Here is a 15,261-nt window from a genome sequence, read left to right as displayed (position 1 = left end):
TGTTCCCTCTGCTGACTGATGTGACCTTCTGTATCTCACACTGATACTTGTCATATTTGTATCTGCGCCTAAAAGATAAAAAGTTTTCCATGCTAAAACACAGCTCCACCTCCTGCAGTTCTCCCTCTGAACCACTAGATGTCTCTGTTATCTAAATGAAGACGTGCAGCACAGCAACCACAGCAGCGCTCAGATCACACGTGTCCTGTTCTTATGTATAAAAGCATGAAACAGGTGAGACAGGTGGGATCAATATTAATGTTGTGGAAATATATGAAAAAGCAACAGAAGAGTGAAAACATTTGGTGTTTCTAGAAAGATCTTTCAGCTCATAGCTGCTCACAGACTGTATTTACAAGTGACAAACTGCAACTCTACAGTACATCTACAGTATATATCAAATCTATTCTGTATTCAAATCTATTGAGTGATGTTTGAAAGTCTTTCCAGGTGAGTTTGATCCAGGAGGGTCTGAAGCCAGAGTCAGACAGAGACTGTGCAGAGACTGTAGAAGGACAGAGCAGCAGCAGAGCAGTCCAGATACACTGATGATCCTCTGTCAGATCCAGAGGGACACACAGGGATGGTGCTGGACTCTACATTGTGTCTGACAGTGGAGCTGTTCTCAGAGCAGTTCACTCTGCAGCACTGACAGTCATCTGCACTTCATTCCTCTGTCAGTCACTGCTGGATGAAGCTCTCCTCTCCACCTCCCAGTAACATGGCCCAGTCAGAGCGTCTCTACACACAAGCTGCTGCTGCTTCAACCTCTCTGGATCATCAGGACACAGCTGCTCCTCTCTCAGCACACACACCGTCCTGTTTACCATCATCACCACCTGCAGAGAGAAGAAGGAAGAGCAGAGGAGATAAACGAGTGTTTCCAGAGACTCTTCATCAGCTGTCAGTCAGTGATGCAGCACATCCAGTATAAAGAGCAGCAGGGACTTCAGTGCTGGGACTGTACTAGGACTCATTGTTGCTTCACTTTTTCTAATCTTTGGATTTTTATTGAAGTTGATGAAGATGTTTTTCCCTCCTAGTTTGAGTTTGGACTTTCATTCATTAGAAGAACCTTGGTGTGTCCACTCTGAGCTCTGCAGGAACCCCAACAACAAGCCCAACAATCCAGATGGATGCTTCCAGCTGTTAACTGGAGGAATTCCATCCAAACATCTGCTCTCACTAAAGTCTTCCTCACCTACAGACTGTGTTCTTCACTGCTTTAAACTTGGAAATGAATGCAGTCATTGGTCTGCGTGCTGCTTTGTTCAGAGAGCTGATTGGCTGTTGACAGTGTTTGATCAGAGCGTGTCAGCCGTTACTATGGTGACCATAAAGGCAGAAACAGGAAGTGTTTGTGTCCAATCCTGAAGCCTGTCACCATTCTCCTCTCACAGCTTCACTGAGAAGCTGCAGCTTTACAGGAAACACTGGATCTTTGTTTCATACTGACTGTGTTTAGTACAATACTGCTGACAGCACCACCCACTCACTCCATCACTCTACTTACACCAGAGTCTCCAGTCTGTAGTCTGGACTCAGCTGAAGATCAGACAGATGCTTCACTCCTGATTCCTGCAGCTTGTTGTTGTTACTCAGGTCCAGCTGTCTCAGATGGGAGGGGTTGGACTTCAGTGCTGCTGCCAGATAATCACAGCTGATCTCTGGCAAACCACAGCCCCTCAATCTGTATAAAGAATGAAAGATGTAAGTTTATTAGACAAAGTGTGAGCTTGAAATCATTCAGTGTTTCATCATCTGTTCAGAGCTGAAGAAGGTTCAGAATGTAGAAGTTTAGAAAATGGAAACTCCAAACAGCTGAAGCCAACAGGAAGCAGCTTCAAACAAACACAACAAGAGAAAAAACTCTGAACGTTTCACATTAAAGTCGTACATTTATCATAAAAACAGGACAAAGACTTGTAAAAGTCGTGTTTTTCCTTCCAGGAACCACAAGGCTTCACTTTTAAAGGTGAAGTGTGAAAGAAACGGACATATTTGAAGTCCAACACCTTTTTCCAGTCACATGATTAAAGCAGACAAACTACAAGCTCATTTTCATTCCAACAAGTCATCTTCTGACCTGGACTAACAACACTGGTCTCTATGTGCAGCTGGCTGTGAGACCAGTGCTCAGGGAGCGTCTACAAAGTGCAACACTGAAAGAACATCACACACTCATTTGCTTCCATCATCCAACCTGAAGAGGAAACAGAGACGGCTCCCCTTCAAAGTAAAAGCTGCTCCTTTTGGACACAGTATCAAAGAAAGTCTACAGTATAACATAGAAAAGACAGAACAAAGTTTTGGTTGTTTTTAAATTGTGCAGAAATGAAACTACACTAAGCTCAATTATGTGACAGACATTTCATCCCATGTCAGTTTGGCCTCATCCTGGGCCGGATTATCCAGCACACACTCTGACCACAGGCCCAGGGGCCACGCACAGCTGGGCTCCATCCAAGAGACAGGAAACAAACCAACACAATAATAAAAAGCACCATGTGATCTTCTTACATCTTCAAGACAAACATAGTAAAAACATATTTGTTTCCTGATAAAATGATGTGACAGGTAGAACAGAGTAAAGTGGTGGTGTTACAGCCTTTCTCCCCTCTGCTGCCGAGGCTGTTAGTCTCTCCCAAACTCAGCTACAGGACTTCCAAATGAATGAAAGCAGCAGAAGTGGCTTTACAAATGAAAGAGGAAGAGGAGAAGAAGAGGAGAGGGAGGCCACCCTGACCATCACTCCAGCTGAAAACATCACACTTCCATTAAAGTTGGTGAGAAAATGTTGAGCAGGATGAGCTGCTGGCTAATCTGGAGGCTGTAGCAGCAGCTCACAGTCACAGTGGATTTCCACTCATGAAAAAGCTCTGGCTGCTTCATTTCTCATCTCATATCAGAGACTTTAGTGAAGCTGTACTGTGATGCTTCCATATTCCAGTGAGGCCTCCAGAATGATTTCAGCTGTTCTGTACACACACTGTGTGCCCTGTATGGCTCAAAGTCTCTGCAGCCTGTTTTTATCTGCTATCATCAGATCTTCATCATCCTCATTCACATCCCTCACACACTCTACAGCCTCATCAGCACTGACTTCATCTTCACTGACTGATGGAGCACAACATGAACCTGTGGAGGCTGAAACACTGTCCTGTCAAACATCTCCCCGTCACCACTCCACTTCTGTCAGCCTTTAAATGAACCCTGCTCAAGTCTGTCACTTCTGTTTGGAGCCAAAAGAGGTCAAAGGTTATGCCACTACATTCTTGTCTAGAAAATATTAAAGTGTATTTGGTGACACACAAAAAAGGGTAAAGTTTAAGTATAGTTTGGGTCCACACATGTCCAAACCCTGGTGTGTGGGCCTACTTAGTATTGAGAAAAGCCCACTAAAAGAACGCCCACCAGACCAAAGCAATGGTTTTGACTTGATCAGCATTAACCCCGCCCCCTGACTTTGATGGGTGAAGCTGACAAATAAAATGTATTTATGAACAGCGATGCAGGGCCAGGAGTAGCAACGTGAATTAAATAAATACATCATTAAATAATTCATTAAATGTGTCAGTAAAATAATTAAAATAGAAAACAAACCAATAATTGATTAAATATGTCATTAACTAATTAGAATTGTACATAAATAAATAATTAATTATTTTAAATAAAATTAACCGATAATTCATTATCAATATAATTTTTAATTAATTATGTTCATTTTTAATTAATTACTGAAATAAATAATTCATTAGTGATGTATTTATTTAATACAACCATAAAATTATTGCTAGTTTACTCAAAATAAATTGAAGACATCAATATTAAAGGTTAAATTATGATAATGAATACATGCAACTATAACTGATGACATAAGAATTTGGATTTTTTAAGCTAAAGTGAAGGTGCTGACTCATTTGGCATGTTACTCTCAAATCCTCCCTAATAACAATAACATAATTACACTTTAGCCACAAGAGGGCAGCAGCATTAATACAAGTCACGTGTATATAAAGGTACAGTGATTATATTACAGTGATTTTGACAAAAACCAAACAGAAGTTGATGGCAGTGTGTTTTTCCATAACATACCAACCAAATTAAATAATAAAAACTTTATAACTTACAGAGCTGTTTTAGAGGCTTTGACCACTGGCAGCAGCCTCAGAAGAGCCTCCTCTGAAGCAGAGTATTTCTGCAGGTCAAACACATCCAGATCTTTTTCTGATGACAGTAAGATGAAGACCAGAGCTGACCACTGAGCAGGAGACAGTTTATCTGTGGAGAGACGTCCTGATCTCAGGGACTGTTGGATCTCCTCCACTAGAGAACGATCATTCAGTTCATTCAGACAGTGGAACAGATTGATGCTTTTCTCTGCAGACAGATTCTCACTGAGCTTCTCCTTGATGTACTGGACTGTTTCCTGATTGGTCTGTGAGCTACTTCCTGTCTGTGTCAGCAGACCTCGTAGGAGAGTCTGATTGGTCTGCAGTGAAAGACCCAGGAGGAAGCGGAGGAACAAGTCCAGGTGTCCATTTGGACTCTGTAAGGCCTTGTTCACAGCACTCTGGTGGAGAGATTGGAGTTTTGGTTTATCAAATAATTTAGACCACATGGACGTTGTTTGTTGTTCTTCCAGCTGATTGAGTTCAGAGTTGATGAAGGTCAGGTGGACATGAAGAGCAGCCAGAAACTCCTGAACACTCAGATGGATGAAGCAGAACACCTTGTCCTGGTACAGTCCTCTCTCCTCTTTAAAGACCTGTGTGAACACTCCTGAGTACACTGAGGCTGCTCTGATATCGATGCCACACTCTGTCAGGTTTGATTCATAGAAGATCAGGTTTCCTTTCTGCAGCTGATCAAAAGCCAGTTTTCCCAGAGACTCCATCATCTTCCTGCTCTCTGGACTCCAGTGTGGATCTGTCTCAGCTCCTCCATCATACTTGACCTTCTTCACTTTGGCCTGAACCACCAGGAAGTGGATGTACATCTCAGTCAGGGTCTTGGGCAGCTGTCCTCCCTCTCTGGTTTCCAGCACATCCTCCAGAACTGTAGCAGTGATCCAGCAGAAGACTGGGATGTGGCACATGATGTGGAGGCTTCGAGCTTTCTTGATGTGGGAGATGATCCTTCTGGCCTGCTCCTCATCTCTGAATCTCTTCCTGAAGTACTCCTCCTTCTGTGGGTCAGTGAACCCTCTGACCTCTGTCACCATGTCGACACACTGAGGAGGGATCTGATTGGCTGCTGCAGGTCGTGTTGTTATCCAAAGGCGAGCAGAAGGGAGCAGGTTCCCTCTGATGAGGTTTGTCAGCAGCTCATCCAATGAGGTGGACTTTGTGGTTTCAGTCAGGATTTTAGTTTTGTTGAAGTCCAAATTAAGTCGACACTCATCCAGACCATCAAGTATGAATACAACCTGGAAGTCTTCAAGCCTGCAGATTCCTGATTGGTTAGTTTGATTAAAGAAGTGATGAACAAGTCCCACCAAGCTGAACTTTTCCTCTTTCAGCACATTCAGCTCTCTGAAAGTGAATGGAAATATGAACTGGATGTCCTGGTTGGCTTTGTCTTCAGCCCAGTCCAGGCTGTATTTCTGTGTTAAGACTGTTTTCCCAATGCCAGCCACTCCCTTTGTCAGCACTGTTCTGATTGGTTCGTCTCTTCCAGGTGAGGCTTTAAAGATGTCTTCTTGTCTGATGGTTGTTTCTGGTCTGTCTGGTTTCCTGGATGCTGTTTCAATCTGTCTGACCTCATGTTCATCATTGACCTCTGCAGTCCCTCCCTCTGTGATGTAGAGCTCTGTGTAGATCTGATTCAGAAGGGTTGGGCTTCCTGCTTTAGCGATGCCCTCAAACACACACTGGAACTTCTGCTTCAGTTGGGCTTTAAGTTCACGTTTACAGAGTCGAGCAAATATTTCTGAAGGTAAGAAATTCAGAAGAATTAATTATTATATAATAAATATCACAGCTTTTCAGTACCCTGAAAGGATGAATGTCTATTGGTCCATTTCTTGAGCTATTAGGAAAGATCAATATTCAGTCTTTAGAGAAATTCTCTTACTGCTCTGCAGATGGTCAGCCATCTCATGCTGCTTAAGTCTCCTCAAGAAGTGGAGTGTGATCTTCAGAAATGCTTCTCTGCAGCTCTTTCTTTCATCTTCATCCTCACCTTCAAACATCTCCTCATCCTCCATCTGGCTCTTTAAAGTTTCTGGGTGATCTGGACTCAGAAGCTTCTGGATCTTCTTCAGCTCGTTCTTCACAAACATGGTGATGTTGTCCTCCAGCCGCTGGAAAAGAAGACTATATGAATTACCCAGTGGTAAATGGACTGGTTCTTATACAGCTCTCTGTGATACTCTGTGCACACAAAGCATTTTATACAACATGCCTCATTCAACCAAGCACATTGTTCTGTGCTTAAATACTTTCTTTCACACTCTGATGGATGCATCAGAGGGCAGCTTGGGTTTAGTACGTTACCCAGTACATTTGCCAGCCAGGGTTTGATTCACAAACCTTCTGACTAGTAGCTGACCTGCTCACCTCCTGAGCTACAGTCACCCCAATCTGACTGAAATCATGGAGCCCAAACTCTGATTTATGTTGGACACACTGACAATCCTCTGGTCCACAAAGTGCAGCATAGAGGTGACTGAAAAGAACAAATGTAAACGTAGTACTACAAACCGTAACCACAGAGTCCAGGTGTGTTTGATGTTGCTGTGCAGACTGACCAGTGGAAACCTCGGCTCTCTCCTGCTCCACTCTGTGGAGGAGTAATGAATAATTAGCTCATGTTATGTCTGTCCACACACAGACACAAGCTAAAGGTCCATGAAGTGATGTTTGGATGGGTTCAGTCAATCAGATGACTGTCATGGTGAAGCTTTGCTAGTCCTGGTGATCCCACTGAGAATTAACAGCTCAGTTTCCAGATGTCTGTAGTTTTCTGCTCAGTTTCTTTAGTCCCAACAGCTCTTACCATCTCCTGCATAAAGCTTTCCCTCCATGCTCAGATGCCCTGGAACAAGCTGCTCTCTTTATATCAGTGACTGGTTTAAAGGGACAACTTGCAGTGCTCGCCAAACTTTGTGTCAGCAAAAGTAGTTCTAATGTTTATTAGACTTTTTACATTTTTACACACACAAATCAATGAACGCAAAAACATAAACTTTTCAGATATTTTGTTTTACAATGTTACAAAACTCAGTTCACAACTACACAGTCTGATTTACAAAATATTTATGACCACAGTTTGAGCCGATGTCTGTCCCGAGTCTGTGGACTCAGTGGTTTTGTTTTGATTGTTATTGTCTTTTGTTACAATTTCATTCTGATTAAGATTTTCTAGTTCTGAGGTTTTGGTTTCTATGTTCCCTCTGTACTGTGTTAGTATTGTGTCTCTGTGTTCACTTCCTGTTTTATTTTGACAGAGCCATGTCCTACGTTAGTGTGTCTAGTTTTGCTTCTCCTTGTCTGGTTGTGTCCAGTTAATCCTGCTGTGTCTCCCTTTTCTCATTCCCTGATGGCTCTTTTGTGTATATGAGCCCTTTGTTTTCTCCTGCTTGTTGCTGGTTCGTCTGTGTTATCTCCCCGTGTCTCCGTTTAAGGTTTCAGGTTAGTTTTTTAGTTTTTTCAGTAGAGGTTATCTTAGCTTCTGCACAGGCCATCTCCACTGCACTTCACCGTTTCAATAAAGCTCACTCACTTCACAGCAGCGTCGGCATCTTGGGTCCTTTATTAAATTCAACACGGCTCGCCCCGCTAGCCGTGACATAAGATGTGAAAACAATATCCAAAAAACATGAGGGACCAACAGGGAATAGTTTTAAGGTGCAGGGCCAACAAACTGAGTCTAGCGTTAAACTCAGAGTTGATTGAATTAGCATTTTGAATTGGCTGATCTGAGTTACTTCAATCAAGTCTATGTTCACTTTGAGTTAAGATTATACATGATTAATGTAAAAGAAAAAAGCCATCATCAGCAACTGATTCTGATTTAGCAGGTTTTCAAATCTAAACGGTGCCCATCCCTGGCTGGCTGTAGTTAAACCTTTACTTAAAAAGCATCCCTAGACCAGCTGTCTTAGCTAATTATAGGCCAATCTCCAACCTGACAATCCTTGGAAGAGTAGTTGGGGGGAGACAATCAGAGGGGCAGTGTGATGATCTTAGGTTACAAACTACTGCAGTCAAGTCATTAAGGGAGACGGGATCAAACTGCTCTAAGACAGCTGAGCACACAGGAGAAAGACTTGGACTGAGGCAGCAGTCGGCGAGAGAAGAGCCCTAATAGATAGAACCTTGTTGTTAAAAATGCTAAAACATCATCACAAATACTTGGTGAAGAAATGACTCCGACATTATCACGTGAAGGAAGAAAACGATTGAGGACATTAAAAAGTACCTGAGGCCTGTGACTGTTTACTGACACTAAGTTTAAGACAAACTGTGTCTGCAGTTTTTACAGCTTCTTGGTAAGAAAGACAGAAAGTCCTTAAAATCTGCAGAGAAACATACAATCTGTCCTTTTTCCATCTCCTTTCGGCGCGTCTACAGTCACGTCTGAGGGAGCGCGTATGTTCATTCAACCACAGCTCTGATAAATGCTGAGCGCGCAGAGTCCTGAACGGAGCAATAGAGTCCAAAATATCAGTGCAGGTAGAATGAAGAGTGTCCGAAAGGTCCTCAACACTTTAACAGCTGGAGTTCATTATTCCAGAGTCCATGAAGGCAGCAGAAAAAGCGGTGCTGTTAGAGCATTAAGCGCTCGCTTTTTACGCGCTGAGGCGCACGGCTTATCTACCGAGCAGCGCAGCGTTACAGTGAACAACACAGGAAAATGATCGGAGATGCCCAACTCAGATATTTCAGTGATGCACACATCCAGCCCGTGGGAAAGCTCCAAGTCTAGTGTGTGACCTTTTTCATGCGTGGGACCAGTAACCCACTGGGTCAAGTTAAAAGAGTCAATAATATTTAAAAAGTCCTTGACCAGAAGTTTAGAGTCACAGCAGACATGGATGTTGAAATCACCAAGGCAGCATCATCAGAAGACATAGCACACCCAGCTCTATCTATCCATGAAGCCAGGTAACACACACCAATGAGTTACACTGCAGGAATGTCTTAAAGACATAAAGACCTGGATGGCCGCTAACTTTCTGCTTCTTAATTCAGATCAAACTGAGGTTATTGTACTCGGCCCTGAAAATCTTAGGAATATGGTATCTAACCAGATTCTTACTCTGGATGGCATTACCTTGGCCTCCAGTAATGCTGTGAGGAACCTTGGAGTCATTTTTGACCAGGACATGTCCTTCAATACCTTGTTGTTAAAAATGCAAAAAAATATTTAAAAGTATTTAAAAGTAGAATGCTACGCCTAAATTAACTTTACTGTTAACGAGTTTTCATGTTTCTGTAATCCACCAGTGTGCTCATGCTTTTTTAATTGAAAACATATTTTTAATGATCAAATATAATTATTTTTGTTATTTGTGGATTTTAAATGTCCTTGACAGAGACAGATGATAATCATTATCCTGCACTGTGGTCTCAGGTTTGGTCGAGCTCGCACAAAGAATGGCTGCTATGTTGAACTTCCTCCTGGGATCTACACTAAGAAGTGAGTCCAACATTAGCAGGGTCTCTTTCCTTTATCTGGATTCACTTTAGCATTCACAGTCACGTCAAGCTTGTTATTAACTCGATAAGTCAACCCAGGGTTTCAGCTGAGCGTTCACATGAAACACATGGTGTTGGCAGCATCTGATCAATCATATTGATGGAGACGTGTATCAGCAACAGAGCAGCTGAGTTTGCAGAAGGAAGTCAAACTAAACCACAGGAACAATATGAGGAGATTACACACATAATAAAATACTAGCAGTAACACAGCTGCTGCAGACAAATCAGTCGTGTGATGGTGTGTGAGAGGAGAAGGACTGTAAAGGAGTTTGGTGTTAAAAGCTCTGTATGAATGTGGGAGACTTTGAATAAAAGGCAGCAAAATTGCTGACTGTGAAAGTCAGCAGACTTATCAGAGCTCTGTGATTAAGACCTGTAAGAACACCTATTTGTACTTGTTGGCATTATATCAAACACACACGTATATTAAGCCTTTGTTTGAACTCTGGTTGAATTTGTTACTTTCAGACTGTGAAACATCACAGAGGCTGCAGCTGCAGATCTTTGTTTCACCTGGAAATTTACTTTAAATGTTAGATGGAAAATGTATTGCTCAGTTTAACCAAAGTAAGAACAATAATCCATAAACCTTCATAAAGACAAACATCTCCCCAGAACATTGAGCTGCTGAAGTGTCACTGAAGGGAAAAACTATTTGTCCTCCTCCATCCAGCAACACCTGAAACACCTGAGTGGAAGCTCCTCCCTACACTGTGTTTGAAGCAAAGCACAAAGGAGACACCTGCTGGAGCAGCTGGAGTCCTACAGACACTCAGCCTCTTCACTACACAAACACCTCCTACAACATCCACTCTTTCCACTCTGACTGCTGTGTTTGTGGAAACACTCCAACACACACCGCTTCACACACCAACATAGAAATGTGTGTGAAAAAGAGCTGAGCTGATATTAAACATGAGGATTTATTCAAAAATACAGAGTCAGGAACAACATCTAGACACACATTACCTCTCAGCAGCAGAAGAACATCCTTTAAAGTTTAAATCAATACTCTTCGACTCGTTGCTCTTTAAGGAAACACAGCTGGGTTCAGGTCCAGGAGATTCTGGCCTCTTATTGATCCTAAAAGAAAAACAATAAATGTAACAGCTTCATGAGATAGGAAGGAAAAACTGGAAATATTAAATTAAAGACATGATGAACAATCTGAAACTCATAAAAATAATGTACTTACTCTTTGTCACATAACAGTTTTTTGTTAAAGTTTACACCAAAATCCTTCGACTCGTTGCTCTTTAAGGAAACACAGCTGGGTTCAGGTCCAGGTTCTGGATTAGTTTTAGGGTTATGTCCAGCTGAGCCTGGTACGCCCCACAGCTCTGGGCTTTAAAACAACACACACAGAGGTATGAGTGTGAATAATGATGGAGCAGTGATGTGAGTGCTGAGCTGTGACATGGAGAAGAGTCATGGACAGTTAGAGATGGTCATCTCACCTCTGAGCTTTGGTCTGGCTCTCATGTTCCCCACACAGAGTGCTTTTAGAGGGAGGGACTCCCTCCTCTCTGTCCTCACACTGATCCATGCTGCTCACATCAGCTCACACACACTTTCTACCTTCACCTGCAGAGCAAACACAAATCATTCATGTGCACATCACCTGGAATCCTCCTTTCCATCATGTGTGCTGTCCAAATATCAGCTGAATGCAGTCAGACAGCAGTGTGAGGCAGAGGAAGCTGCCATCAGCTGCTCTACTTCTACTATCAGTCCACTAGATGGAGCCATCAAGCACACATGATGCATTCATTGACACACACTGATTCACTGTGACTGGAAGTTTAAGTACATTAAGCCTCCACTCATCTACATTGTACTTACAACCCACTGCCCTCCATCTCCCACCCTCATCAACCTCCTGGGGCCAGGAATGATTGGAACTGAATTGGAAACGGGCGTAATCAAACATAAATGTGTTATTCTTATCCAACCTGTCTGCCTGGACACAGTTTGCTGACCAATCATGGAGCCTATGATTCGCTTGGACAACAACTTAATGAATGTGGAAATGAAACTGAGTGTCAGCTGAGTGTGGAGCAGAAGAGGAGTCAGAGAAAAGTGACAGAGCTGCTGACTTTACAAAGAAAGCTAAAACCATGTTGAAGAGATTAAACAGATAATACAAGCTAACAACAACAACACAGCTGCTGCAGACAAAACACATGTATGAGTGTGTGACAGGAAAAGAACTGAACAGAAGTTTACTATTAAAAATGCGGCATGTTGTAAAAAGTTTGGTCAGTGAGACTGAAAAATAGCTGCATAAGTTACTATTGTGAACAAACCCCTATAAGAACCCTGATATTACCTGAATAAGATCAAATCCTGATACGTGGTGCAGACCTTGGTAAGAGATACGGTCCAACTGGAATATGAACCTTTGGTGTGTTTAATCCAGTCAGTCTCTGAGTAACTCCACTCCTCTACTTTCTGTCACGGTCCTGAGCCTGCCGACTCAGTGTTTTGTGTTTCCTTATGCTTTTGTTCATTCCGAGTATGTATTCTGTTGTGATTTGCCATTTGTTAGTGTAGCCAAGTGAACTTATACTATGTATGGAAAGGGTGTAAAAAGAGGGGATTGTGTTTATGACTAGTTGCCTGTCTACCAGAGGTCTGTTGTAGAGTTGTCATGGTGATGACTAGACCTCGCGTTTTGGGGGTATACTGTCCCTTTAAGAGCCGCTGTAAGCCAGAGCACGCATGCACTCAAGTTTGCGTCACACTGAGCGCTGTGAGCGGGAGCACTGGAGAGTCAGAGGCTGAAAACGATTCTGTGGCTAGCTACACAAGAGAGTTCTTAACGCGCGACGGGTGTATGTTTAATGGTCACGTGCTGTGAGAGGGACTGAAGAGCGAGTTGGCGTGAGTAGTGACAGTGTCATAACAGAGTTCAAAGTTGTCAAGTTTATACTGTTATTCATTTTGCATAACTCTGTATATTTCTGTTTGATTCAGAGGGGAGATCACTTGCTGTGTGATTCCTGTGTGTGTACTTGTCTTAGCAGTGGCTGTGTGGAGAAACCAAAGTGAGTTCATGATGTTCTCCCATAGAAATGTGTATGTTTAAAAGAGAGTTTACTGTGTACTTTATTGCCAGTTGAACTGCGAAATTGTGGGATGTAAACAATGTGTTTATTTGTTTTGTTTTCTCTTTCTTTTGTATTTGTTTCTAGACAGGTCACTACTGTTGTCTATACTGTTTGAATTTAATGTGTACCTATGATAGTTACTGTTGTCTCAGACCCTGAAAGACAGTTTTAGGCTGAGCCAGTGGATAAGTTAAATTTTGCCGTTTCACTCAAAACTACAGTATTAAAACTGTGCTTCTCCGAGTACAGTCGGAGAATAAAAAAGCCCACAAAAGAGTATTTCCCGTGTCCTGTCTCATTCCCCATGACCGGGCCACATAGTTTGGTGTCAGAAGTGGGATTCTCAGTTTAGTTTTGAGTTTCAGTATAGAGAGACACAGTGAGTGGGACTTTATAGACAACAGTAGTGGCTGAGAAGATTCCAGTCCTTCCCAGAGGGCGGCAACTGCAGTGTGGGCGTCCTGAGGTGGTCCTGTGCAGTGGCAGTTGGTACAGCAGGAGCCTGCTTCAGCCGTTGGACGAGGAGGGCGCCTGACACAGATTTTGGACTGTTGAATCTCATCTACAAGTGACTGTGGGAATCTGCTGCAGTAAAGACTCAGAGACATTGCAGTATGTCACAAGAGGACGAGGGGGAAGGTCCTTCAGGGGCTGCAGCTATCCCCACTGAAGACAGTCAAGCTGCCTCTTTGTTGGACAGTGCAGGTAACCCGTTGGTGCAGCTGCAAACACAGATTAACGAACTGAGTAGGAAACATGATGCTGTTATATCTAGTATTGCTAACATGGGTAATGTTCCAACCAGATCTGTTGTGTACATTCCAAGAGAAAAGGTGATTGTACCTTTTAGTGGGGAACCAGCAAAAGATGCTTACACTGTTGATGAATTCATAGAAGAGGTGGAAAGAGCAATAAGAACTAGGGGTCTGCGTGGAGAGGATCAAACCGACTTTATCCTCTCACAGCTGAAAGGGTCTGCCCTAGAGGAAGTTAAGTTACGTATGGCAGGCCAGGTGAAGCAACCGAGTGATCTCTTTTCATATTTGAGGGAGGCATTTAGAGAGAAGCGCACCACACCACAGCTCTTGCATGCTTTCTATGCACGCCGCCAACTAGATGGGGAAGACCTACGAGATTATTCACATGCACTCTCTCAGTTGCTCAATGCTGCAATACAACAGTCCCCGAATGTAGTACCCAACACACAGCTGGCACTTCGGGATCAGTTCATTGAAGGTGTGCATGCCCCAAATCTCCGGCGTGAACTGCGTAGGCTCACTAGGGAGAAGCCTGAGTGTAGTCTCTTTGATGTTAGAGAGGAGGCAATCATGTGGACTATGGAAGATCGTCCACGCAGCACTAATGTAGCAAGACATAGAAATATAGTGAGTGACAGGCCAGATGAAAGCTGTGAAAAGACAACCTCCACAAGTGATGTACAGACAGACTTTACCATGGCTTTGCAAGAGATGGTTAAAATAATCACACAACAGGGTAAGGCAATAGGGGAGTTAACTAATGCAGTGAGGGAGCTCACAACACAGACTGCCAGTTCCGAAGACAGTAGAGGTGTTAAAGCTAAGCCCAAGCCTAAGTACACTAGAGAGGGTCAGCCCATTTGTCTCCGATGTGAAGGGGTGGGACATATGGCCAGGCACTGTAATGCACCCCGACAATCTACGAGCCAGTCTGCAACCATGCCCAATTCACCGCTAACGGGAAACGGGAACCCTCCATTGCTATGAGCCGGGCAATGCGAGGCAAGTCAGAAGGCTCAAAGGAAGCTCTAACCAAGGAACATTTTCTAGAACATGCTGTAGGTCAGTGCCCTGAAGTAGATATCCAGATAGGTGGTGCATCCCTTAGATGTCTGCTAGACACAGGAAGTAATGTAAGCACTTTGGCAGAAAGCTTTTTCAGAAATCATCTCCAGGGAGAAGATGAAGATATGCACTGTACAGCCAAGTGGCTTAAAATCACAGCAGCCAACCAGTTGCCGCTGCCCTATTTAGGCTATGTAGAGTTAGATGTACAGGTTATGGGGCTCACTATACCAGAATGTGGTTTTCTTATAATCAAAGATGATAAAGCAGAAAGAGACAGTCCCAAATGGTTGGATTCGTCACCTCATGGCATTATAGGGATGAACATTGCAAAACGATGTAGACAGTTAGTACTCTCAGAGTTTGACACCACTCTAGGGGGAGAGCTGGAGTCCAGCTGGAGGAAGGCCTGCCACTGCGTACAAGCTGCTGAACTGGTGGAAAAGGTGTCTACTGCCTGTGTTGCAAGCAAACACAAAGTGCGGGTGCCTGCCTCATCCCTGACCACTGTCTATGCAAGGGGCCATGGCAAGCAGTTTGGTAGTGCGTTGGTTGAGCCAGGGAATGTTCAGCTCCCAGGTGGCTTACTGGTGATCCCAACTCTGGTGTCAACTAACAGCC

At 43.3% G+C, this 15,261-nt stretch overlaps 1 protein-coding gene across 1 annotated transcript in view; it reads right to left on the bottom strand.

Moving 5' to 3' along the window:
* Positions 1-11,221, bottom strand: part of LOC109196096 (protein NLRC3-like) — a 111,411-nt gene extending 100,190 nt beyond the window's left edge. The window contains 6 exon segments of the mRNA XM_025904843.1: positions 4,131-5,931; positions 6,076-6,304; positions 6,705-6,783; positions 10,677-10,790; positions 10,903-11,052; positions 11,165-11,221. Of these exon segments, the coding sequence (XP_025760628.1) occupies positions 4,131-5,931; positions 6,076-6,283 (2,009 nt within the window). The 5' untranslated portion in view covers positions 6,284-6,304; positions 6,705-6,783; positions 10,677-10,790; positions 10,903-11,052; positions 11,165-11,221.
* Between the last annotated feature and the right edge of the window lie 4,040 nt (positions 11,222-15,261).

Source organism: Oreochromis niloticus, unplaced genomic scaffold, assembly GCF_001858045.2.
Source record: "Oreochromis niloticus isolate F11D_XX unplaced genomic scaffold, O_niloticus_UMD_NMBU tig00007365_pilon, whole genome shotgun sequence".
Taxonomy (NCBI): Eukaryota; Metazoa; Chordata; class Actinopteri; order Cichliformes; family Cichlidae; genus Oreochromis; species Oreochromis niloticus.
This window is presented reverse-complemented; position numbering and strand designations above follow the sequence as displayed.